The sequence below is a fragment of the Bombina bombina genome, chromosome 5 (genome assembly GCF_027579735.1).
Source record: "Bombina bombina isolate aBomBom1 chromosome 5, aBomBom1.pri, whole genome shotgun sequence".
Classification (NCBI taxonomy): domain Eukaryota; kingdom Metazoa; phylum Chordata; class Amphibia; order Anura; family Bombinatoridae; genus Bombina; species Bombina bombina.
Genome location: NC_069503.1, coordinates 195,370,856 through 195,396,412, shown reverse-complemented (window position 1 = coordinate 195,396,412; position 25,557 = coordinate 195,370,856). Strand labels below are relative to the sequence as shown.

At 40.4% G+C, this 25,557-nt stretch overlaps 1 protein-coding gene across 2 annotated transcripts in view; it reads right to left on the bottom strand.

The window, feature by feature from the left end:
- Positions 1-25,557, bottom strand: part of UBE3C (ubiquitin protein ligase E3C) — a 551,478-nt gene that overhangs the window by 54,066 nt on the left and 471,855 nt on the right. For both annotated transcript variants that reach the window (XM_053713824.1, XM_053713825.1), the window contains exons 20-21: positions 22,446-22,658; positions 140-328 (exon numbers count right to left, since the gene is read on the bottom strand). In XM_053713824.1, coding sequence (XP_053569799.1) covers positions 140-328; positions 22,446-22,658 — 402 coding nt within the window. The remainder of the gene's footprint in view (positions 1-139; positions 329-22,445; positions 22,659-25,557) is intronic.

The window sequence follows — 25,557 nt, the reverse complement described above, 5'->3', positions numbered from 1 at the left end:
AATACCAACAAAAGGTAACACAATAACATGCTCTAACAATAACCCCACTGGGGATGTGGATTTAGTTGTCAGTGATAAAGTTTGCCTTTGCATAAACATCCACTGAACAGTACTGAAATAAATCCAACAGGAAATATACCTGTATTTCTTGCTGATCAAACATCCTAAGCCATTCTAAGTTGACCACATTTGCAAGCCCTTGCCTGAATGCTAGGCAGTGCTGTCTGATCTGCTTGTTTAGCCTATAGTCCGCTACAAGATGGATGTACGCGATCCTGTTAGCGCTTGTTACAGGAATATCTTTTCCACCCAGCTTCAATTCTACCACCTGCATAAATGAGAAAACAGAAGTGCTCTTTCAATAAGAAACAGTCCAGGTGCAAAAATATAAAAGTTTACGGAATACATTTGAATGGGTATAAGGGGAATGAAAATTGTTACTTGCAAAGAAAGGAAATCTATTGTGCTTATTTAATTCATTACATTTGCTGTAATATTTGCATTTTTTTTTATCAACATCATGCTAAACCTTTTCATATGACGGGTCACATTTGATTTTTTTCCTCACTTGGATGGATGGTGAGCAAATTTTAGAAATAGTACTGCTCAAAGCAAATATGATAGTCAGATAGACATATAGAGAGCCAGTTAGGCAGGTAAATATCAATATAGCTAGATGTCTACAATTGTCAACTTGGTACAAGGAAGTACTTTTGTTACTGCACAGATTCAGACAAACATTTACAAGATCTCACCCAACTGTCTGTCTTTTGCATGTCAGCTCTTACAAGATCAACTCCTCAGTCAGACACATACAATATACAGCGTGGAGAAGTGGAAGTCTATAGAGTCTGGGCCTTATGTAGCCTGCACCCTAAATACCACATGTGCTGGACTGTATGTTCCTTTGGGATCACTTGTGACTTCTAACAATCCGTGCACGGCCAAAATGTTTTTTTTTTACCCTGTTGTGGATAATTGTTTGGAGGCAATTTGTAATTTTTAGACACACCAGTAGGGGGCTCCAAGTGGTTTTAACAAAAGAATAAACCCGATGAAGGGGTTAATGATTTGATGTAAATTTGTACTGCCCCCCCACATGGTATAAATATGTGTATGTTAAATGATAGTGAAAAAGCATGACTAAGGGAGTAATACCAAAACACTCTGTTATGTACTTTTTATACTAATAAAATGTATTGTTGAAGTGCTGCTCTGCCTTTCTGTGATTCTGGATTGGAGGAATATTGGCAGTAAGTCCCGTTAGCCTGCACCCTCAATACCACGCGTGCTGAACTGTATGTTTCCTTTGCATTATAAACTATATTAACTTTGGTTTGGTATTCATAGCTGAGTGAATGTGGTTTGTAGAAATTCATATACTATATTTACTGTGGCAATGATCTGTGTGTCACACTGTCAGCTAACACTAGGTGGTACAATCAGTTCTTACATGGGAATTTGTTATATTGCAGGGCCTAGCTATACATTACATATTTTTAAACCGTAAATATACTTAACCCTAGTAATTACCATAATATCTATGAAGTCAAATAGAAATGATGTTTTAAAATGAATTATGAATCAAGGAATAATAATTAAAAAAAATCCAAACGGCCTACTACCCTATAAAGGTCATTTTTTGTTACCTCCACCCTAGTCAGCCAGTTAGCATACTGCTTTTATCATTTGAAAGAGCAATAAATGGGTTACAAAGGGTCAGCTATAATTAAAACTTTAAATACATTACATTACATTTGTGGACAAGATGAATTTTAAGACATGATCTTAAATTAATTCACCTGTAACTCCAAATATGTTCTTGAATTTCTATAGCACAAACCTCAAAACCAGTTACTTTCACTGCTACAGAGGGTGGTGATTCAATCTTCTAAATAGCTTAGAGTGACCTCTAAATAAAATCCTATATCTCAAAGGTTTCTTAGAATTTGAGAATTTAATAAACACTTTTACCAAAGCATTACGTTACTACAAGACCACTGTGCAATACAATTTGATTTGAAAAGGGTGAGTCTGGGTCGGCCTTGATACAAAATCAATTTACAAAGAAACTAATTTGAAACAATACAAATACTATATATTTTTTTTTAGCAACTGGAAGATTAAAGGGAAAGGTCAAAATTAAACTTTCTCCAACATAGGTGTGTCCGGTCCACGGCGTCATCCTTACTGGTGAGATATTCTCTTCCCCAACAGGAAATGGCAAAGAGCCCAGCAAAGCTGGTCACATGATCCCTCCTAGGCTCCGCCTTCCCCAGTCATTCTCTTTGCCGTTGCACAGGCAACATCTCCACGGAGATGGCTAAGAGTTTTTTGGTGTTTAAATGTAGTTTTTATTCTTCAATCAAGAGTTTGTTATTTTAAAATAGTGCTGGTATGTACTATTTACTCTGAAACAGAAAAGAGATGAAGATTTCTGTTTGTAAGAGGAAAATGATTTTAGCAACCGTTACTAAAATCGATGGCTGTTTCCACACAGGACTGTTGAGATGAATTAACTTCAGTTGGGGGAAACAGTGAGCAGACTTTTGCTGCTTGAGGTATGACACATTTCTAACAAGACTTGGTAATGCTGGAAGCTGTCATTTTCCCTATGGGATCCGGTAAGCCATTTTCTTAGTTTTAAATATAAGAATAAAGGGCTTCACAAGGGCTTTAAAGACTGGTAGACATTTTTCTGGGCTAAAACGATTACTTTATAAGCATATTTAATGGTTTATAACTTTGAAGAGTTATTTTAATCTTGGAAATTCTGTTAAAAAAACGGCAGGCACTGTATTGGACACCTTTTTCACTGGAGGCCTTTTCTAGTCATAGGCAGAGCCTCATTTTCGCGCCACTAATGCGCAGTTGTTTTTGAGAAGCAAGGCATGCAGATGCATGTGTGAGGAGCTCAGATCCACTGAAAAAGCTTATTGAAGGCGTCATTTGGTATCGTATTCCCCTCTGGGCTTGGTTGGGTCTCAGCAAAGCAGATACCAGGGACTGTATAGGGGTTAAATGTAAAAACGGCTCCGGTTCCGTTATTTTAAGAGTTAAAGCTTTCAAATTTGGTGTGCAATACTTTTAAGGCTTTAAGACACTGTGGTGAAATTTTGGTGAATTTTGAACAATTCCTTCATACTTTTGCACATATTCAGTAATAAAGTGTGTTCAGTTTAAAATTTAAAGTGACAGTAACGGTTTTATTTTAAAACGTTTTTTGTGCTTTGTTATCAAGTTTATGCCTATTAACATGTCTGAACCATCAGATAGACGATGTTCTGTATGTTCGGAAGCCAAGGTTCCTCTCCATTTAAATATATGTGATGAATGTGACAAACAAAGTAGGGACAATGATGCCACTGATAATAATGTTGCCCAAAATGATTCCTTAAGTGAGGGGAGTAAGCATGGTACTGCATCATCTCCTTCTATGTCTACACCAGTCTTGCCCACTCAGGAGGTCCCTAGTTCATCTAGTGCGCCAATCCTCCTTACTATGCAACAATTAACGGCTGTAATGGATAATTCTATTAAAAACATTTTAGCCAAAATGCCCACTTATCAGCGAAAGCGCGACTGCTCTGTTTTAGATACTGAAGAGCATGAGGACGCTGATGATAATGGTTCTGACATGCCCTTACACCAGTCTGAAGGGGCCAGGGAGGTTTTGTCTGAGGGAGAAATTTCAGATTCAGGAAAAATTTCTCAACAAGCTAAACCTGACGTTATTACATTCAAATTTAAATTGGAACATCTCTGCGCTCTGCTTAAGGAGGTGTTATCTACTCTGGATGATTGTGACAATTTGGTCATTCCAGAGAAATTATGTAAGATGGACAAGTTCCTAGAGGTCCCGGTGCCCCCCGAAGCTTTTCCTATACCCAAGCGGGTGGCGGACATTGTAAATAAAGAATGGGAAAGGCCCGGCATACTTTTTGTCCCTCCCCCTATATTTAAGAAATTATTTCCTATGGTCGACCCCAGGAAGGACTTATGGCAGACAGTCCCCAAGGTCGAGGGGGCGGTTTCTACTCTAAACAAACGCACTACTATCCCTATAGAAGATAGTTGTGCTTTCAAAGATCCTATGGATAAAAAATTAGAGGGTTTGCTTAAAAAGATGTTTGTTCAGCAAGGTTACCTTCTACAACCAATTTCATGCATTGTTCCTGTCACTACAGCAGCGTGTTTCTGGTTCGAAGAACTAGAAAAGTCGCTCAATAAAGCATCTTCTTATGAGGAGGTTATGGACAGAGTTCAAGCACTTAAATTGGCTAACTCTTTTACCTTAGACGCCACTTTGCAATTAGCTAGATTAGCGGCGAAAAATTCAGGTTTTGCTATTGTGGCGCGCAGAGCGCTTTGGCTAAAGTCTTGGTCAGCGGATGTGTCCTCCAAGAACAAATTGCTTAACATCCCTTTCAAGGGGAAAACGCTGTTTGGCCCTGACTTGAAAGAGATTATTTCAGACATCACTGGGGGAAAGGGCCACGCCCCTCCTCAGGATAGGTCTTTTAAGGCTAAAAATAAAACAAATTTTCGTCCCTTTCGTAGAAACGGACCAGCCTCAAATTCTACATCCTCTAAGCAAGAGGGTAATTCTTCTCAAACCAAGCCAGCCTGGAGACCGATGCAAGGCTGGAACAAAGGTAAGCAGGCCAAGAAGCCTGCTACCGCTACTAAGACAGCATGAGATGCTGGCCCCCGATCCGGGACCGGATCTGGTGGGGGGCAGACTCTCTCTCTTCGCTCAGGCTTGGGCAAGAGATGTTCAGGATCCTTGGGCGCTAGAAATAGTTTCTCAAGGTTATCTCCTGGAATTCAAGGAACTACCCCCAAGGGGAAGGTTCCACAGATCTCAATTGTCTTCAGACCAAATAAAAAGACAGGCATTCTTACATTGTGTAGAAGACCTGTTAAAAATGGGAGTGATTCATCCTGTTCCATTAGGAGAACAAGGGATGGGGTTTTACTCCAATCTGTTCATAGTTCCCAAAAAAGAAGGAACATTCAGGCCAATTTTGGATCTCAAGATCCTAAACAAATTTCTCAGGGTTCCATCGTTCAAAATGGAAACCATTCGGACAATTCTTCCTACCATCCAGGAAGGTCAATTCATGACCACGGTGGATTTAAAGGATGCGTATCTACATATTCCTATCCACAAGGAACATCATCGGTTCCTAAGGTTCGCCTTTCTGGACAAGCATTACCAGTTTGTGGCACTTCCATTCGGATTAGCCACTGCTCCAAGAATTTTCACAAAGGTACTAGGGTCCCTTCTAGCGGTGCTAAGGCCAAGGGGCATTGCAGTAGTACCTTACTTGGACGACATACTGATTCAAGCGTCGTCTCTGCCACAAGCAAAGGCTCATACGGACATTGTCCTAGCCTTTCTCAGATGTCACGGGTGGAAAGTGAACGTAGAAAAAAGTTCTCTATTCCCGTCAACAAGAGTTCCCTTCTTGGGAACAATAATAGACTCCTTAGAAATGAAGATTTTTCTGACAGAGGCCAGAAAATCAAAACTTCTAAGCTCTTGTCAAGTACTTCATTCTGTTCTTCTTCCTTCCATAGCGCAGTGCATGGAAGTAATAGGTTTGATGGTTGCGGCAATGGACATAGTTCCTTTTGCGCGAATTCATCTAAGACCATTACAACTGTGCATGCTCAGACAGTGGAATGGGGATTATACAGACTTGTCCCCGACGATCCAAGTAGATCAGAGGACCAGAGATTCACTCCGTTGGTGGCTGACCCTGGACAACCTGTCTCAAGGGATGAGCTTCCGCTGACCAGAGTGGGTCATTGTCACGACCGACGCCAGTCTGGTGGGCTGGGGCGCGGTCTGGAAACCCCTGAAAGCTCAGGGTCTATGGTCTCGGGAAGAATCTCTTCTCCCGATAAACATTCTGGAACTGAGAGCGATATTCAATGTTCTCAAGGCTTGGCCTCAACTAGCAAAGGCCAAATTCATAAGGTTTCAATCAGACAACATGACGACTGTTGCATATATCAACCATCAGGGGGGAACAAGGAGTTCCCTGGCGATGGAAGAAGTGACCAAAGTAATTCAATGGGCGGAGATTCACTCCTGCCACTTGTCTGCAATCCACATCCCAGGAGTGGAAAATTGGGAAGCGGATTTTCTGAGTTGTCAGACATTTCATCCGGGGGAATGGGAACTCCATCCGGAAATCTTTGCCCACATAACTCAATTATGGGGCATTCCAGACATGGAAGGTTCCTTGCTACGGGTCCAGATCCAGGGATCCCAAGGCGACTCTAGTAGATGCACTAGTAGCGCCCTGGACCTTCAACCTAGCTTATGTATTCCCACCGTTTCCTCTCATTCCCAGGCTGGTAGCCAGGATCAATCAGGAGAGGGCTTCGGTGATCTTGATAGCTCCTGCGTGGCCACGCAGAACTTGGTATGCAGACCTGGTGAATATGTCATCGGCTCCACCATGGAAGCTACCTTTGAGACGGGACCTTCTTGTTCAAGGTCCGTTCGAACATCCGAATCTGGCCTCACTCCAACTGACTGCTTGGAGATTGAACGCTTGATTTTATCAAAGCGTGGGTTCTCAGATTCTGTCATTGATACTCTTATTCAGGATAGAAAGCCTGTAACTAGAAAAATTTACCATAAAGTATGGAAAAAATATATCTGTTGGTGCGAATCGAAAGGATTCCCATGGAACAAGATAAAAATTCCTAAGATTCTATTCTTTCTACAAGAGGGTTTGGAGAAAGGATTATCTGCAAGTTCTTTGAAGGGACAGATTTCTGCTTTATCTGTTTTACTTCACAAAAAGCTGGCGGCTGTGCCAGATGTTCAAGCTTTTGTTCAGGCTCTGGTTAGAATCAAGCCTGTTTACAAACCTTTGACTCCTCCTTGGAGTCTCAATTTAGTTCTTTCAGTTCTTCAAGGGGTTCCGTTTGAACCCTTACATTCCGTAGATATTAAGTTATTATCTTGGAAAGTTTTGTTTTTGGTTGCAATTTCTTCTGCTAGAAGAGTTTCTGAGTTATCTGCTCTGCAGTGTTCTCCTCCTTATCTGGTGTTCCATGCAGATAAGGTGGTTTTGCGTACTAAACCTGGTTTTCTTCCGAAAGTTGTTTCTAACAAAAATATTAACCAGGAGATAGTTGTGCCTTCTTTGTGTCCGAATCCAGTTTCAAAGAAGGAACGTTTGTTGCACAATTTGGATGTAGTTCGTGCTCTAAAATTCTATTTAGAGGCTACAAAGGATTTCAGACAAACATCTTCCTTGTTTGTTGTTTATTCGGGTAAAAGGAGAGGTCAAAAAGCAACTTCTACCTCTCTCTCCTTTTGGCTTAAAAGCATCATCCGATTGGCTTATGAGACTGCCGGACGGCAGCCTCCTGAAAGAATCACAGCTCATTCCACTAGGGCTGTGGCTTCCACATGGGCCTTCAAGAACGAGGCTTCTGTTGATCAGATATGTAAGGCAGCGACTTGGTCTTCACTGCACGCTTTTACCAAATTTTACAAATTTGATACTTTTGCTTCTTCTGAGGCTATTTTTGGGAGAAAGGTTTTGCAAGCCGTGGTGCCTTCCATCTAGGTGACCTGATTTGCTCCCTCCCATCATCCGTGTCCTAAAGCTTTGGTATTGGTTCCCACAAGTAAGGATGACGCCGTGGACCGGACACACCTATGTTGGAGAAAACAGAATTTATGCTTCCCTGATAAATTACTTTCTCCAACGGTGTGTCCGGTCCACGGCCCGCCCTGGTTTTTTAATCAGGTCTGATGAATTATTTTCTCTAACTACAGTCACCACGGTATCATATGATTTCTCCTATGCATATTCCTCCTTTACGTCGGTCGAATGACTGGGGAAGGCGGAGCCTAGGAGGGATCATGTGACCAGCTTTGCTGGGCTCTTTGCCATTTCCTGTTGGGGAAGAGAATATCCCACAAGTAAGGATGACGCCGTGGACCGGACACACCGTTGGAGAAAGTAATTTATCAGGTAAGCATAAATTCTGTTTTCATGATTCAGATAGAGCAGGCAATTTTAAGCAACTTTCCAATTTATTTATTTAATCTAATTTGCTTGAATCTCTTTTTATCCTTTGTTGAAAAGCATATAACTAAGTAAGCTTAGGCGCAGCAATGCATTACTGGGAGCTAGCTGCTGATTGATGGCTGCACATATATGCCTTGTTATAGGCTTACGTGATGTGTTCAGCTAGCTACCAGTAGTGCGTTGGTGCACCTTCAACAAAGGATACCAAAAGAGTGAAACAAATTTGGTAATAGAGGTAAATTTGGAAGTCATTTAAAATGTTCTGCTCTATCTGGATCATGAAAGAAACATCTTGGGTTTCATGTCACTTTAATAATAAAGCTGTCCATTTAAAGATATGGGAAAGAAAGAAGCTCTGTCTGCAAGATATACTAAATGCTGCTTGCAAGAACTGGCATAATGTGTTGAACAAATTAAATTAATAGTTTATTACATTAGACTTCTACAGTTGTTCACTAATAAAACCAAGATTAAGATCCAGCATTCTGATATAAGAGCCATAAACTAAGCCAGGCAGAAGAATGATCTATCTCCCCCAAACCCACTTGTTATTTTACGTCACACAAAGAAGCAGATAAACTGAAGGAAAGACATGCCAATCTGAACCTCAGAAAAGACATAACTATAACAAATTCTTGAGATTCACTGAAGCTGGCACAATACTCTGAAATGATTCCAGGCTGAAGTATATCTTTAGACCAGGGGTTAGCAGCCTTTGGCCCCCAGATATTTCCCAGTCTTTAGGCTGTCTGAGCATCATGGAAAATGTAGTTACAAAAGATCTGAGGGCCCAAGATTGCTGACCCCTGCTTTAGACTAATCCCAATTAAGAGAACCCCTCACATGATGAGAAAGATAGATCCTTTTAAACAGAATTCTGAGTTGTGGCTTTGTTGAAATATGAAGTCTATCTGTTCAAGTCTTACATACAACCAAGCAAAGAGAATAATCTCCAGAACTGTAGCCATCAAACCTATGTGTATGGAACCACTTAAAAGGGATATGAAACCCAAAATGTTCTTTTGTGATTCAGACAGAGCATACAATTTAAAAAAAAAAGCTTACAATTTACTACTATTATTAAACGTGCTTTGTTCCCATGGTATCTTTTGTTGAAGAGATACCTAGGTAGGTGTCTGAAGCACTACATGGCAAAAATAGTGCTCTTGCAGATAGATAACACTATTCCAAATCTGCTGCCATACAGTGCTCCAGAAATGAGCACGCTCCTGAACTTACCTCCCCTGAATTTCAACAAATGATACCAAAAGAATGATGAAAATTTGATAATAAAAGTATATTAGAAAGTTGTTTAAATTGCATGCTCTATATGAATCATGCGTGTAAAATTGTGGGTATCATGTCCCTTTAAGCAAACAAATTATGGACATGAAATACCTAAAGGGTGAATAGTCTCTAAGTTCTTCTTGTAGGAGGAAACCAATATATATATATATATATATATATATATATATATATATATATATATATATATATATATATATATATATATATATATATATATATATATATATATATATATATATATATAATAATAATAATAATAATTATATATATATATATATAATAATAATATATATATATATATATAATAATAATAATAATAATATATATATATATAATAATAATATATACATAATAATAATAATAATAATATATACATAATAATAATAATAATAATAATAATAATATATGTATTATAATAATAATAATAATAATATATGTATTATAATAATAATAATAATAATATATGTATTATAATAATAATAATAATAATAATAATATATGTATAATAATAATATTAATATATGTATAATAATAATAAATGTATAATAATAATATTAATATATGTATAATAATAATAATAATATATGTATAATAATAATATTAATATATGTATAATAATATTAATATATGTATAATAATAATATTAATATATGTATAATAATAATAATAATATATGTATAATAATAATAATAATAATATATGTATAATAATAATATTAATATATGTATAATAATAATATATGTATAATAATAATATATGTATAATAATAATATATGTATAATAATAGAAATAATATATAATATATGTGTAATAATAATAATATATGTATAATAATAGAAATAATATATAATATATGTGTAATAATAATAATATATGTATAATAATAATAATAATAATAATAATAATGATATATATGTATGTCTTGTCTTGAAAGACATTGGGGAAAAAAACAAAATTTATGCTTACCTGATAAATTTCTTTCTCTTGTGGTGTATCCAGTCCACGGGTTCATCCATTACTTGTGGGATATTCTCCTTCCCAACAGGAAGTTGCAAGAGGACACCCACAGCAGAGCTGTCTATATAGCTCCTCCCCTAACTCCCACCTCCAGTCATTCGACCGAAGACAAGTAAGAAAAAGGAGAAACTATAGGGTGAAGTGGTGACTGTAGTTTAAAAAATAAAAACACCTGCCTGAAAGTGACAGGGCGGGCCGTAGACTGGATACACCACAAGAGAAAGAAATTTATCAGGTAAGCATAAATTTTGTTTTCTCTTGTAAGGTGTATCCAGTCCACGGGTTCATCCATTACTTGTGGGATACCAATACCAAAGCTTTAGGACACGGATGAAGGGAGGGACAAGGCAGGCACTTAAACGGAAGGCACCACTGCCTGTAAGACCTTTCTCCCAAAAAACATAATTTATGCTTACCTGATAAATTTATTTCTCTTGTAGTGTATCCAGTCCACGGATCATCCATTACTTGTGGGATATTCTCCTTCCCAACAGGAAGTTGCAAGAGGATCACCCACAGCAGAGCTGCTATATAGCTCCTCCCCTCACTGCCATATCCAGTCATTCGACCGAAACAAGACGAGAAAGGAGAAACCATAGGGTGCAGTGGTGACTGTAGTTTAATTAAAATTTAGACCTGCCTTAAAAGGACAGGGCGGGCCGTGGACTGGATACACTACAAGAGAAATAAATTTATCAGGTAAGCATAAATTATGTTTTCTCTTGTTAAGTGTATCCAGTCCACGGATCATCCATTACTTGTGGGATACCAATACCAAAGCTAAAGTACACGGATGATGGGAGGGACAAGGCAGGAACTTAAACGGAAGGAACCACTGCCTGTAGAACCTTTCTCCCAAAAACAGCCTCCGAAGAAGCAAAAGTGTCAAATTTGTAAAATTTTGAAAAGGTGTGAAGCGAAGACCAAGTCACAGCCTTGCAAATCTGTTCAACAGAGGCCTCATTTTTAAAGGCCCAGGTGGAAGCCACAGCTCTAGTAGAATGAGCTGTAATCCTTTCAGGGGGCTGCTGTCCAGCAGTCTCATAGGCTAAGCGTATTATGCTCCGAAGCCAAAAGGAGAGAGAGGTTGTCGAAGCATTTTTACCTCTCCTCTGTCCAGAGTAAACGACAAACAGGGCAGATGTTTGACGAAAATCTTTAGTAGCCTGTAAGTAAAACTTCAAGGCACGGACTACGTCCAGATTATGCAAAAGACGTTCCTTCTTTGAAGAAGGATTAGGACACAATGATGGAACAACAATCTCTTGATTGATATTCCTGTTAGAAACCACCTTAGGTAAAAACCCAGGTTTGGTACGCAGAACTACCTTGTCTGAATGAAAAATCAGATAAGGAGAATCACAATGTAAGGCAGATAACTCAGAGACTCTTCGAGCCGAGGAAATAGCCATCAAAAACAGAACTTTCCAAGATAAAAGTTTAATATCAATGGAATGAAGGGGTTCAAACGGAACTCCCTGAAGAACTTTAAGAACCAAGTTTAAGCTCCACGGGGGAGCAACAGTTTTAAACACAGGCTTAATCCTAACCAAAGCCTAACAAAATGCCTGGACGTCTGGAACTTCTGCCAGATGCTTGTGCAAAAGAATAGACAGAGCAGAGATCTGTCCTTTCAAAGAACTAGCTGATATGCCTTTGTCCAAACCCTCTTGGAGAAAGGACAATATCCTAGGAATCCTAACCTTACTCCATGAGTAACTCTTGGATTCACACCAATAAAGATATTTACGCTATATCTTATGGTAGATTTTCCTGTTGACAGGCTTCCGAGCCTGTATTAAGGTATCAATGACTGAGTCGGAGAAGCCACGCCTTGATAGAATCAAGCGTTCAATCTCCATGCAGTCAGTCTCAGAGAAATTAGATTTGGATGATTGAAAGGACCTTGTATTAGAAGGTCCTGCCTCAGAGGCAGAGTCCATGGTGGAAGAGATGACATGTCCACTAGGTCTGCATACCAGGTCCTGCGTGGCCACTCAGGCGCTATCAGAATCACCGATGCTCTCTCCTGTTTGATTTTGGCAATCAGTCGAGGGAGCAGAGGAAACGGTGGAAACATATAGGCCAGGTTGAAGAACCAAGGAGCTGCTAGAGCATCTATCAGCATTGCTCCCGGGTCCCTGGACCTGGATCCGTAACAAGGAAGCTTGGCGTTCTGGCGAGACGCCATGAGATCCAGTTCTGGTTTGCCCCAATGATGGACCAGTTGAGCAAACACCTCCGGATGGAGTTCCCACTCCCCCGGATGAAAAGTCTGACGACTTAGAAAATCCGCCTCCCAGTTCTCTACGCCTGGGATGTGGATTGCTGGCAGGTGGCAAGAGTGAGACTCTGCCCAGCGAATTATCTTTGAGACTTCTAACATCGCTAGGGAACTCCTGGTTCCCCCTTGATGGTTGATGTAAGCCACAGTCGTGATGTTGTCCGACTGAAATCTGATGAACCTCAGTGTTAATAACTGAGGCCAAGCTAGAAGAGCATTGAATATTGCTTTTAACTCCAGAATATTTATTGGGAGGAGTTTCTCCTCCTGAGTCCACGATCCCTGAGCCTTCAGGGAGTTCCAGACTGCGCCCCAACCTAGAAGGCTGGCATCTGTTGTTACAATCGTCCAATCTGGCCTGCGAAAGGTCATACCCTTGGACAGATGGACCCGAGAAAGCCACCAGAGAAGAGAATCTCTGGTCTCTTGATCCAGATTTAGTAGAGGGGACAAATCTGAGTAATCCCCATTCCACTGACTTAGCATGCATAATTGCAGCGGTCTGAGATGCAGGCGCGCAAATGGCACTAAGTCCATTGCCGCTACCATTAAGCCGATTACTTCCATGCACTGAGCCACTGACGGGCGTGGAATGGAAGGAAGGAAACGGCAAGCATTTAGAAGTTTTGATAACCTAGGAAGGAGACTCTTGTGAGTGGTGATAGAGAACTCTTTTCCACGTTCACTTTCCACCCATGCGACCTCAGAAATGCCAGTAACTATCTCTGTATGAGACTTGGAAATTTGAAAGCTTGACGCCTGTATCAGGATGTCGTCTAGATACGGAGCCACCGCTATGCCTCGCGGTCTTAGTGAGCCCAGAACCTTTGTAAAAATTCTTGGGGCAGTGGCCAACCCGAAGGGAAGAGCTACAAATTGGTAATGCCTATCTAGAAAGGCAAACCTTAGGAACCGATGATGATCTTTGTGAATCGGTATGTGAAGGTAGGCATCCTTTAAGTCCACTGTGGTCATGTACTGACCCTCTTGGATCATGGGTAGGATGGTCCGAATAGTTTCCATTTTGAATGATGGAACTCTGAGGAATTTGTTTAAGATCTTTAGATCCAAGATTGGTCTGAAGGTTCCCTCTTTCTTGGGAACCACAAACAGATTTGAATAAAATCCCTGTCCTTGTTCCGTCCTCGGAACTGGATGGATCACTCCCATTACTAGAAGGTCTTGCACACAGCTTAGGAATGCCTCTTTCTTTATCTGGTTTGCTGATAACCTTGAAAGATGAAATCTCCCTTGTGGAGGAGAAGCTTTGAAGTCCAGAAGATATCCCTGAGATATGATCTCCAACGCCCAGGGATCCTGAACATCTCTTGCCCACGCCTGGGCGAAGAGAGAAAGTCTGTCCCCCACTAGATCCGTTTCCGGATAGGGGGCCGTTCCTTCATGCTGTCTTGGGGGCAGCAGCAGGCTTTCTGGCCTGCTTGCCCTTGTTCCAGGACTGGTTAGGTTTCCAGGCCTGTCTGGAATGAGCAACAGTTCCCTCTTGTTTTGAAGCGGAGGAAGTTGATGCTGCTCCTGCCTTGAAATTTCGAAAGGCACGAAAATTAGACTGTTTGGCCTTTGATTTGGCCCTGTCCTGAGGAAGGGTATGACCCTTGCCTCCAGTAATGTCAGCAATAATTTCCTTCAAGCCAGGCCCGAATAAGGTCTGCCCCTTGAAAGGAATGTTGAGTAATTTAGACTTTGAAGTCACGTCAGCTGACCAGGATTTAAGCCATAGCGCCCTACGCGCCTGGATGGCGAATGCGGAATTCTTAGCCGTTAGTTTAGTCAAATGAACAATGGCATCAGAAACAAATGAGTTAGCTAGCATAAGCGTTCTAAGCTTGTCAATAATTTCATTCAATGGAGCTGTCTGGATGGCCTCTTCCAGGGCCTCAAACCAGAATTCCGCCGCAGCAGTGACAGGCGCAATGCATGCAAGGGGCTGTAAAATAAAACCTTGTTGAATAAACATTTTCTTAAGGTAACCCTCCAATTTTTTATCCATTGGATCTGAAAAAGCACAACTGTCCTCAACCGGGATAGTGGTACGCTTTGCTAAAGTAGAAACTGCTCCCTCCACCTTAGGGACCGTCTGCCATAAGTCCCGTGTAGTGGCGTCTATTGGAAACATTTTTCTAAATATAGGAGGTGGGGAAAAGGGCACACCAGGTCTATCCCACTCCTTGCTAATAATTTCTGTAAGCCTTTTAGGTATAGGAAAAATGTCAGTACACACCGGAACCGCATAGTATCTATCCAGCCTACACAATTTCTCTGGAATTGCAACTGTGTTACAGTCATTCAGAGCAGCTAATACCTCCCCAAGCAATACACGGAGGTTCTCAAACTTAAATTTAAAATTAGAAATCTCTGAATCAGGTTTCCCCGAGTCAGAGATGTCACCCACAGACTGAAGCTCTCCGTCCTCATGTTCTGCATACTGTGACGCAGTATCAGACATGGCTCTAACAGCATTTGCGCGCTCTGTATCTCTCCTAACCCCAGAGCTATCGTGCTTGCCTCTTAATTCAGGCAATCTAGATAACACCTCTGAGAGGGTATTATTCATGATTGCAGCCATGTCCTGCAAGGTAATCGCTATGGGCGTCCCTGATGTAATTGGCACCATATTAGCGTGCGTCCCCTGAGCGGGAGGCAATGGGTCTGACACGTGGGGAGAGTTAGTCGGCATAACTTCCCCTCGACAGAACCCTCTGGTGATAATTCTTTTATAGATAAAGACTGATCTTTACTGTTTAAGGTGAAATCAATACATTTAGTACACATTCTCCTATGGGGCTCCACCATGGCTTTCAAACATAATGAACAAGTAGGTTGCTCTGTGTCAGACATGTTTAAACAGACTAGCAATGAGACTAGCAAGCTTGGAAAACACTTTAAAACAAGTTTACAAGCAATATAAAAAACGTTACTGCGCCTTTAAGAAACACAAATTTTCCCAAATTTTGAAATAACAGTGAAAAAATGCAGTTACACTAACGAAATTTTTACAGTGTATGTAATAAGTTAGCAGAGCATTGCACCCACTTGCAAATGGATGATTAACCCCTTAACGGAATAACAAATGACAAAAACGTTTTTTAAACAGTCACAACAACTGCCACAGCTCTACTGTGGCTTTTTACCTCCCTCAATACGACTTTTGAAGCCTTTTGAGCCCTTCAGAGAAGTCCTGGATCATGCAGGAAGAAGCTGGATGTCTGTGTCTGTAATTTTTGCTGTGCAAAAAAACGCCAAAATAGGCCCCTCCCACTCATATTACAACAGTGGGAAGCCTCAGGGAACTGTTTCTAGGCAAAATTCAAGCCAGCCATGTGGAAAAAAACTAGGCCCCAATAAGTTTTATCACCAAACATATGTAAAAAACAATTAAACATGCCAGAAAACGTTTTAAAATACACTTTTATAAGAGTATGTATCTCTATTAATAAGCCTGATACCAGTCGCTATCACTGCATTTAAGGCTTTACTTACATTACTTCGGTATCAGCAGCATTTTCTAGCAAATTCCATCCCTAGAAAAATATTTTAACTGCACATACCTTATTGCAGGAAAACCTGTACGCTATTCCCCCTCTGAAGTTACCTCACTCCTCAGAATATGTGAGAACAGCAAAGGATCTTAGTTACTTCTGCTAAGATCATAGAAAACGCAGGCAGATTCTTCTTCTAAATACTGCCTGAGATAAACAGTACACTCCGGTACCATTTAAAAATAACAAACTTTTGATTGAAGAAATAAACTAAGTATAAAACACCACAGTCCTCTTACGACCTCCATCTTAGATGAGAGTTGCAAGAGAATGACTGGATATGGCAGTGAGGGGAGGAGCTATATAGCAGCTCTGCTGTGGGTGATCCTCTTTTAACTTCCTGTTGGGAAGGAGAATATCCCACAAGTAATGGATGATCCGTGGACTGGATACACTTAACAAGAGAAATAGCCTCCGAGGAAGCAAAAGTATTACATTTGTAGAATTTAGAAAAAGTATGAAGCGAAGACCAAGTCGCCGCCTTACAAATCAGTTCAACAGAGGCCTCATGTTTAAAAGCCCATGTGGAAGCTACCGCTCTAGTAGAATAAGCTGTAATTCTTTAAGGAGGCTGCTGGCCAGCAGTCTCATAAGCTAAACGGATTATGCTTCTCAGACAAAAAGAAAGAGAAGTTGCCGAAGCCTTTTGGCCTCTCCTCTTTCCAGAGTAGACAACAAACAATGCAGATGTTTGACGGAAATCCTTAGTAGCTTGCAAATAAAACTTTAAAGCACGAACCACGTCAAGATTGTGTAACAGACGTTCCTTCTTTGAAGAAGGATTAGGACACAGTGACGGAACAACAATTTCCTGATTGATATTCCTATTAGATACTACCTTAGGAAGAAACCCAGGTTTGGTACGCAAAACTACCTTATCTGCATGGAAGATCAGATAAGGGGAATCACACTGTAAGGCAGATAACTCGGAAACTCTTCGAGCCGAAGAGATAGCTACCAAAAACAGAACTTTCCAAGATAAAAGCTTGATAGCTATGGAATGCAAGGGTTCAAACGGAACCTCTTGAAGAACTTTAAGAACTAAATTTAAACTCCATGGCGGAGCAACAGGTTTAAACACAGGCCTGATTCTAACCAAAGCCTGACAAAACGCCTGAACGTCTGGAACATCAGCCAGACGCTTGTGCACAAGAATAGACAGAGCAGAAATCTGTCCCTTTAAGGAACTAGCCGATAATCCCTTTTCCAATCCTTCTTGGAGAAAGGATAGTATCCTAGGAATCCTGACCTTACTCCACGAGTAACCCTTGGATTCACACCAATGAAGATATTTACACCATATCTTATGATAGATTTTCCTGGTGACAGGCTTTCGAGCCTGAATCAAGGTATCAATGACCGACTCGGAGAAACCACGTTTTGATAAAATCAAGCGTTCAATCTCCAAGCAGTCAGACGCAGAGAAACTAGATTTGGATGATTGAATGGACCTTGAAGTAGAAGGTCCTGCCTCAGCTGCAGAGTCCATGGTGGAAAGGATGACATGTCCACCAGATCTGCATACCAAGTCCTGCGTGGCTACGCAGGTGCTATCAAAATCACTGAAGCTCTCTCCTGCTTGATCTTGGCAATCAGACGAGGGAGGAGAGGAAAGGTGGAAACACATAAGCCAGGCTGAAGGACCAGGGCACTGCTAGAGCATCTATCAGCGTTGCCTGGGGATCCCTTGACCTGGACCCGTAACTAGGAAGCTTGGCGTTCTGACGAGACGCCATCAGATCCACTTCTGGTTTGCCCCATAGTTGAATCAGCTGGGCAAATACCTCCGAATGGAGCTCCCACTCCCCCGGATGAAAAGTCTGCCGACTTAGAAAGTCCGCCTCCCAGTTCTCTACTCCTGGGATATGGATAGCTGAGAGATGGCAAGAGTGAACCTCTGCCCATAGGATTATCTTGGAAACCTCCATCATTGCCAGGGGACTCCTAGTTCCCCCCTGATGGTTGATATAGGCTACAGTCATGATATTGTCCGACTGAAATCTGATGAATCTGACCGCAGCTAGTTGAGGCCAAGCCTGAAGAGCATTGAATATCGCTCTTAGCTCCAGAATGTTTATCGGAAGGAGGGCCTCTTCCTGAGTCCACGAACCCTGAGCCTTCAGGGAATTCCAGACTGCGCCTCAGCCCAGAAGGCTGGCATCTGTCGTCACTATAGTCCACTCTGGCCTGCGGAAACTCATTCCCCTTGACAGAAATACCCGAGATAACCACCAGAGAAGAGAATCCCTGGTCTCTTGATCCAGATTTAACAGAGGAGACAAATCTGTGTAGACCCCATCCCACTGATTGAGTTGCAAAGTTGCAGTGGTCTGAGATGTAGGCGGGCAAACGGAACTATGTCCATTGCCGCTACCATTAGGCCTATCATTTCCATATACCGAGCTACTGACGGCCGAGAAGTGGAATGAAGAGCACGGAAAGAAGTTAGAAGCTTTAATATCCTGACTTCTGTCAGAAAAATTTTAATTTCTACCGAATCTATCAGAGTTCCTAGGAAGGAAACTCTTGTGAGAGGAGAGAGTGAACTCTTTTCTCTGTTCACCTTCACCCGTGAGACCTCAGAAAGGCCAGAACAATGTCCGTATGGGACTTGGCGATTTGAAAAGTCAACGCCTGGATCAGGATGTCGTCTAGGTAAGGGGCCACCGCTATGCCCCGCGGCCTTAGAACCGCCAGTAGAGACCCTAGAACCTTCGTAAAGATTCTTGGCGCCGTGGCTAATCCGAAGGGAAGAGCCACAAACTGGTAATGCCTGTCTAGGAAGGCGAACCTGAGGAACTGATGATGATCTCTGTGAATCGGAATGTGGAGATAAGCATCCTTTAAGTCCACGGTAGTCATATATTGACCCTCCTGGATCATAGGGAGGATGGTTTGGATTGTCTCCATCTTGAAAGATGGGACCCTGAGAAATTTGTTTAGGATCTTGAGATCCAAGATTGGTCTGAACGTTCCCTCTTTTTGGGAACTATAAACAGGTTTGAATAGAAACCCTGCCCCTGTTCCTCCCTTGGAACAGGGTGGGTCACTCCCATAACCAGTAGGTCTTGAACGCAACGTAAGAATGCCTCTCTCTTTATCTGGTTTGAGAGGTGAAATCTCCCCTTTGGAGATGAACCTTTGAATTCCAGAAGATATCCCTGGGAAACAATCTCCAGTGCCCAGGGATCCTGGACGTCTCTTGACCAAGCCTGAGCGAAGAGAGAAAGTCTGCCCCCTAATAGATCCGGTCCTGGATCGGGGGGCTACTCCTTCATGCTGTCTTAGAGGCAGCAGCAGGTTTTTTGGCCTGCTTCCCCTTGTTCCAAACCTGGTTAGGTCTCCAGACTGTTTTGGACTGGGCGAAATTTCCCTCTTGTTTTGTATTAGAGGAAGCTGAAGCTGCGACACTCTTGAAGTTTCGAAAGGAACGAAAATTATTCTGTTTGGTCCTTAACTTATTGGACCTATCCTGAGGAAGGGCGTGACCTTTTCCTCCAGTAATATCAGAAATTATCTCCTTCAGACCAGGCCCGAATAGGGTCTGTCCCTTGAATGGGATGTTAAGAAGCTTAGACTTTGAAGTAACGTCTGCTGACCAGGACTTAAGCCATAGCGCCCTACGCGACAGAATGGCAAAACCTGAATTCTTAGCCGTTAGCTTGGTTAAATGAAAAACGGCGTCAGAAATAAAGGAATTAGCTAACTTAAGAGCTTTAATCCTGTCTAAAATATCATCTAACGGGGTCTCCACCTGTAGAGCCTCCTCAAGAGACTCAAACCAAAAAGCCGCTGCAGCAGTAACTGGGGCAATGCATGCAAGAGGCTGGAGAATAAAACCTTGATGTATAAAAATTTTCTTAAGGAGACCCTCCAATTTTTTATCCATAGGATCTAGGAAAGCACAACTGTCCTCGACGGGTAGAGACTGCTCCCTCCACCTTAGGGACCGTCTCCCACGAGTCCCGTATGGCGGCATCTATGGGAAACATCTTCTTAAAAGCAGGAGGGGGGAGAGAACGGCACACCTGGTCTATCCCATTAATTAGTAATAATTTCCAAAACCTCTTAGGGACTGGAAAAACATCAGTGTAAACAGCCATTGCAAAGTATTTGTCCATCTTACACAATTTCTGCGGAACTACAATGGGTTCACAGTCGTCCAGAGTCGCTAAAACCTCCCTAAGCAATAAGCGAAGGTGCTCGAGCTTAAATTTAAACGCTGTCATTTCAGAATCAGACTGAAGCAACGCCTTCCCTGAATCTGAAATGTCACCCACAGATAGCAGATAGAGGCTCACCTGCCTCGTCTTCTGAGTATTGTGAGGGTATATCGGACAGAGGTATTAAAGCGTCAGAAAGCTCTGTATTAGTTCTAGCCCCAGAGCTGTCTCGCTTTCCTTGTAACCCTGGCAGTTTGGACAATACCTCTGAGAGGGTAGCATTCATAACTGCCGCCATGTCCTGTAAGGTAAAAGAATTAGACGCGCTAGATGTACTTGGCGTCACTTGAGCGGGAGTTATAGGTTCTGATACATGGGGAGAGCTAGATGGCATAATCTCCCTTTTTTCAGTCAGAGAATCCTCTGGAGATACATCTGTAAGCGCCATAATATGGTATTTATAGTTTATAGAAATTTCAGTACATTTGGTACACATTCTAAGAGGGGGTTCCACAATGGCTTCCAAACATATTGAACAAGAACTTTCCTCTATGTCAGACATGTTTAACAGACTAGTAATGAGACAAGCAAGCTTGGAAAACACTTTAATAAAGGTGAAACAGCAATTAAACAAAAACGTTACTGTGCCTTTAAGAGAAAAAAAAAACACACTTAAACTGCAAAACAGTGTAAAAATATAGTAAAGCCTTCGAAATTTTTACAGTGTGTGTAAGGGACTAAAGCAACATTGCACCCACTTGCAAATGGATGATTAACCCCTTACCCCCCAAACCGGATTTAAAAAACGTCAACCACTGTAAAAGACAGTTGAGCACCTTGCCACAGCTCTGCTGAGGCTCCTACCTGCCCTCAAATACGATTTAGAGAAGAAATAAACCCTTTATAATGGTCCTCAGATGCCAGAGGACTCCTCTAGGGAAGCTGGATGTCTCAGTCTGAAGGAAACTGTGCATCTAGAGAGCGAAAATAGGCCCCTCCCACCATGTACTGGATGTCAGAGGGGCCTTAAGAAAATACTCCTAGGAGTAGCTGACTAGCCATGTGAAAAACTAGGCCCCAAATAAAGACTTATCTCCCTCAGAGAAAAAACGTCCTATTTATGAAACATGTAAACGTTTTGTCACTAAGTAATATGAGTATTAACATGAGTATTACACTGTTTTGTAAGCATGATCCCAGTCGTTGTTAAATCACTGCATTTAGCTTACCTCAAATACACAAGGCTCTGTCAGCATTTTCTAGAACTTATTCATCTCTCTAGAAATAAAAATACTGAACATACCTCAAAGCAGATAATCTGCAGACCGTTCCCCCAACTGAAGTTTTCCCATACTCTTCAGTTATGTGTGAGAACAGCAATGGACCTTAGTTACAAACCGCTAAGATCATCCATCTCCAGGCAGAATTCTTCTTCTAATTTCTGCCTGAGAGTAAAACAGTACAACGCCGGTACCGTTTAAAAATAACAAACTCTTGATTGAAGATAACACTACACTAAGTCACCACATATCTCTTGATACTTCCTATCTTGCCGAGAGTTACAAGAGAATGACTGCAGGTGGGGGTTAGGGGAGGAGCTATATAGACAGCTCTGCTGTGGGTGTCCTCTTGCAACTTCCTGTTGGGAAGGAGAATATCCCACAAGTAATGGATGAACCCGTGGACTGGATACACCTTACAAGAGAAATATAAAATAATAGTGAGTACAAATTAAACTTCACTGAAAACACTGAAATGTGATATTTATTTCCTTTAAAGGGGGTGGTTTTAGCAATAACAGATGCTACCATGTTAAAACTTAGAGTCTAAGAAGCTGCTTTCTTTGATTTCCACAAAGCCCGGTTACTTTTAAAAAAAAGCAACATGTAGGAAACTCATGTTTCATCCCCTTTTTCTCATTACAGTTCATGGCTGTGAGGTTTGCAAGCTGCTAGCTCACAGTTCAAAGCAAATGTTATACAAACTAGGCCACTGAACGCCAATGGTAAGCAAAGGTTAATTACTGTGAACATATAGGTTTTTTTCTTACCTGTGCTTCACCGAGATCATTATTTACCACCGTAAAGTTTAAACCGAGTTCTTCTACATCTCCTTCATAGCTCTTAAGGAAAAGCAAATTTCTGTACATCTCTGGATCTAAAGATGCTAAATGGTGAATATCAACATCAGCACTTGTGCCCAGCAGCTTTGACAGGAAGAAACTAGCGAAAGGAAGCTCTACAAGCATGTTTTCATACAGAGCCTGCAGACAAGAATAAAAATGACAATAGGAAATTACTGGCTTATTATGGTAACAATGTAATACATTTTAAAACAAAATTAATAAAAAAAAACAAAAAAACCCCCTTTATTTTGAATTGTTTAAATGAGCTTGAAAGGTCTAACTGGTACGCACTTCCTTATTCATTACTCATTGGTCAGCTTGCAGATAAGCGAATCACAATACTGTTAAGCCATTTTTCAGTTTCTACACAAGGAATAGTAATAATATGACCCGAAGTTAAAATGTGTATTGCACACAAATATTCTGCCCTACAATTATGTCACAATGTTAACTATAAGCAAACTATACTGACAAACTTAAAGGGACACTATACCCAAAAATTTTCTTTTGTGATTCAGATTGAGCATGAAATTTTAAGCAACTTTCTAATTTACTCCTATTATCAAATTTTCTTCATTCTCTTGGTATCTTTATTTGAAATGCCAGAATGTAAGTTTAGATGCCGGCCCATTTTTGGTGAACAACCTGGGTTGTCCTTGCTGATTGGTGGATAAATCCATCCACCAATAAAAGTGCTGTCCAGAGTACTGAAACCAAAAAAAAGCTTAGATGCCTTCTTTTTCAAATAATGATAGCAAGAGAACAAAGAAAAATTGATAATAGGAGTAAATAAGAAAGTTGCTTAAAATTGCATGCTCTTTCTGAATTACAAAAGAAAAAATTTGGGTACAGTGTCCCTTTAATGGCACCTAAAAGTCAAAATGACACTTTAATGATTCGGAGAGAGCACACCATTTTAAAGGGACATGAAAGCCAAAATTTTTCTTTCATGATTCAGATAGAGAATACAATTTGAAACAACTTTTTTATATGTGTATCAATTGTTATTTATTATCTGTGCTTTAGGTTTTTATTAAAGTTTTTTACCTATCAAATATTATTTTGAATATGATCTATAGTGTCTTTTTAAACATATATTATAACCACCTCAGCTTATGTATTGAGCGCCCCTCACAATAAAACCTTTCTGGTATACATTTTTCACAATTTGAAACAACTTTCTAATTTACTTCTATTAACTAATTTGTTTCATTCTCTTAGTATTATTTGTTGAAGTAACAGCAATGCACTACTGGTTTCTACTGAACAAATGGGTGAGCAAATGACAATCAGTATATGTATACATTAACCAATCAGCAGCTAGAACCTAGGATCTTTGCTGCTCCTGAGCTTTCCTAGATAAACCTTTCAGCAAAGAATAACAAGAGAAGGAAGCAAATTAAATAATAGAGGTAAATTGGAAAGTTGTTTACAATTGTATTTTCTATCTGAATCATGAAAGACATTTTTTGGGTTTCATTTCCCTTTAAGTGAAGTTTCAATTTACGGCACTTTTACTTCTTTGTTTTCTTAGTATCCTTTATTAAAAAGCATACCTAAGTAAGCACAGGAGTAGCAACACACTAATGGAAGTCAGCAGGTATTGGTGGGTCCACACATGTCACTGGATCACTAGATGTGTACAGCTAGCTCCCAGTAGTGCATTGCTGCTGATCACAACCCTATTACAGGAGTTAAACACAGTTATATACAAGCAGTAGTGCAATGATAAAATGATCAAACATTATATATTTTTTCTTCACATTTATGTCGCTTTAACAGAACACAACACACTAAAGTAAGTATATACTATAAATACAGATTAACAAAACACAAACTAGTATTAATTACATTTGAGTTTAAAGAGCAAGGATTTAAGATGCATTAAAGACTTTTATAAAGTGCCTCTCCCTTTCTTATATGGAGATTTAAATAATTTTAGACATGTATATCCTTTATCAGCAATATCTTATTTCTTATCATCACAAAAACCCTAAACATAAAAAAATGGTTTGTGTGTATATATGTATGTATAAATATATACACACACGCACACGGGGGTGGAAAAATATCACTATGTCTTACCAGCCACAGGCTAAAAGCTACTAGCCCAGAGGGAAAAAGTTAGTAGTCCACTCAATGTTAAAGAAAGAAAAAGTCAAATTTCCAAGTCTGACAAACGGAACTCGACAAAATATTGAGCATGAATGTGAATATTGAGAAATTAAATTGCATACAATGGTTTATATTTTAGAACCATCTTCGTTAAATGTAATTCAGAAGTTTACTATTAGACAGGGCCTACAAGTGAAAGTAAATTTCTGGCTTTACAACACATCCAAGTATTGTATTGCATTAACATATCCAGATCGCTATATTTTTTTATTAAAATTTTTTTATTATCAGTTTTATTTTTACTTTCATAATTCCTATCGTTATCTATCATGCTCTGCCCATCTTCCACTACCTATCTTTCTGTGTGTTGACGTATAGAGCTGTCCCACTCGCTCTATACTTCGCTGTAATGCGCGTTCACAAGCAACGAGCTCATTACGTATGCGCGAATCGTCGATGGACCCTTCAATGCGCATGAGATTCTGGACCCTGTCCAACGCGCATGCGTCAATGTCTTTGGAAACATAGTACTCAATGAATGACATAATGCATTCATTCAGTACTATGCTATTTATGCAAGTGAGCGATGTGCTTCAATGTTGCCGAGTCTAAACAGATGACGTTTTCTGCTCAGGGGACGAAAAACGGGTATGTGCATGCGTGAATCGGGAATGCACAACCAGCAAATGTATGCATAATAATATTTGCCGCTTGCGCAACTCAATCAATAGGCTGATGATGTCGCTGCACGGCTGCCTAACGGCCAGAAAGTCAATTGGAAGATTAAACAACGTGATCAGGAAGTAAACAAAATATTGAATTGTAAGTTGACAAAAATAATATTTCATTGCGGATCAAAATGTATTTACATCGAACTTTGTAAAAAATCATGAATGGAAGTACTATTATTTTTAGATGAACT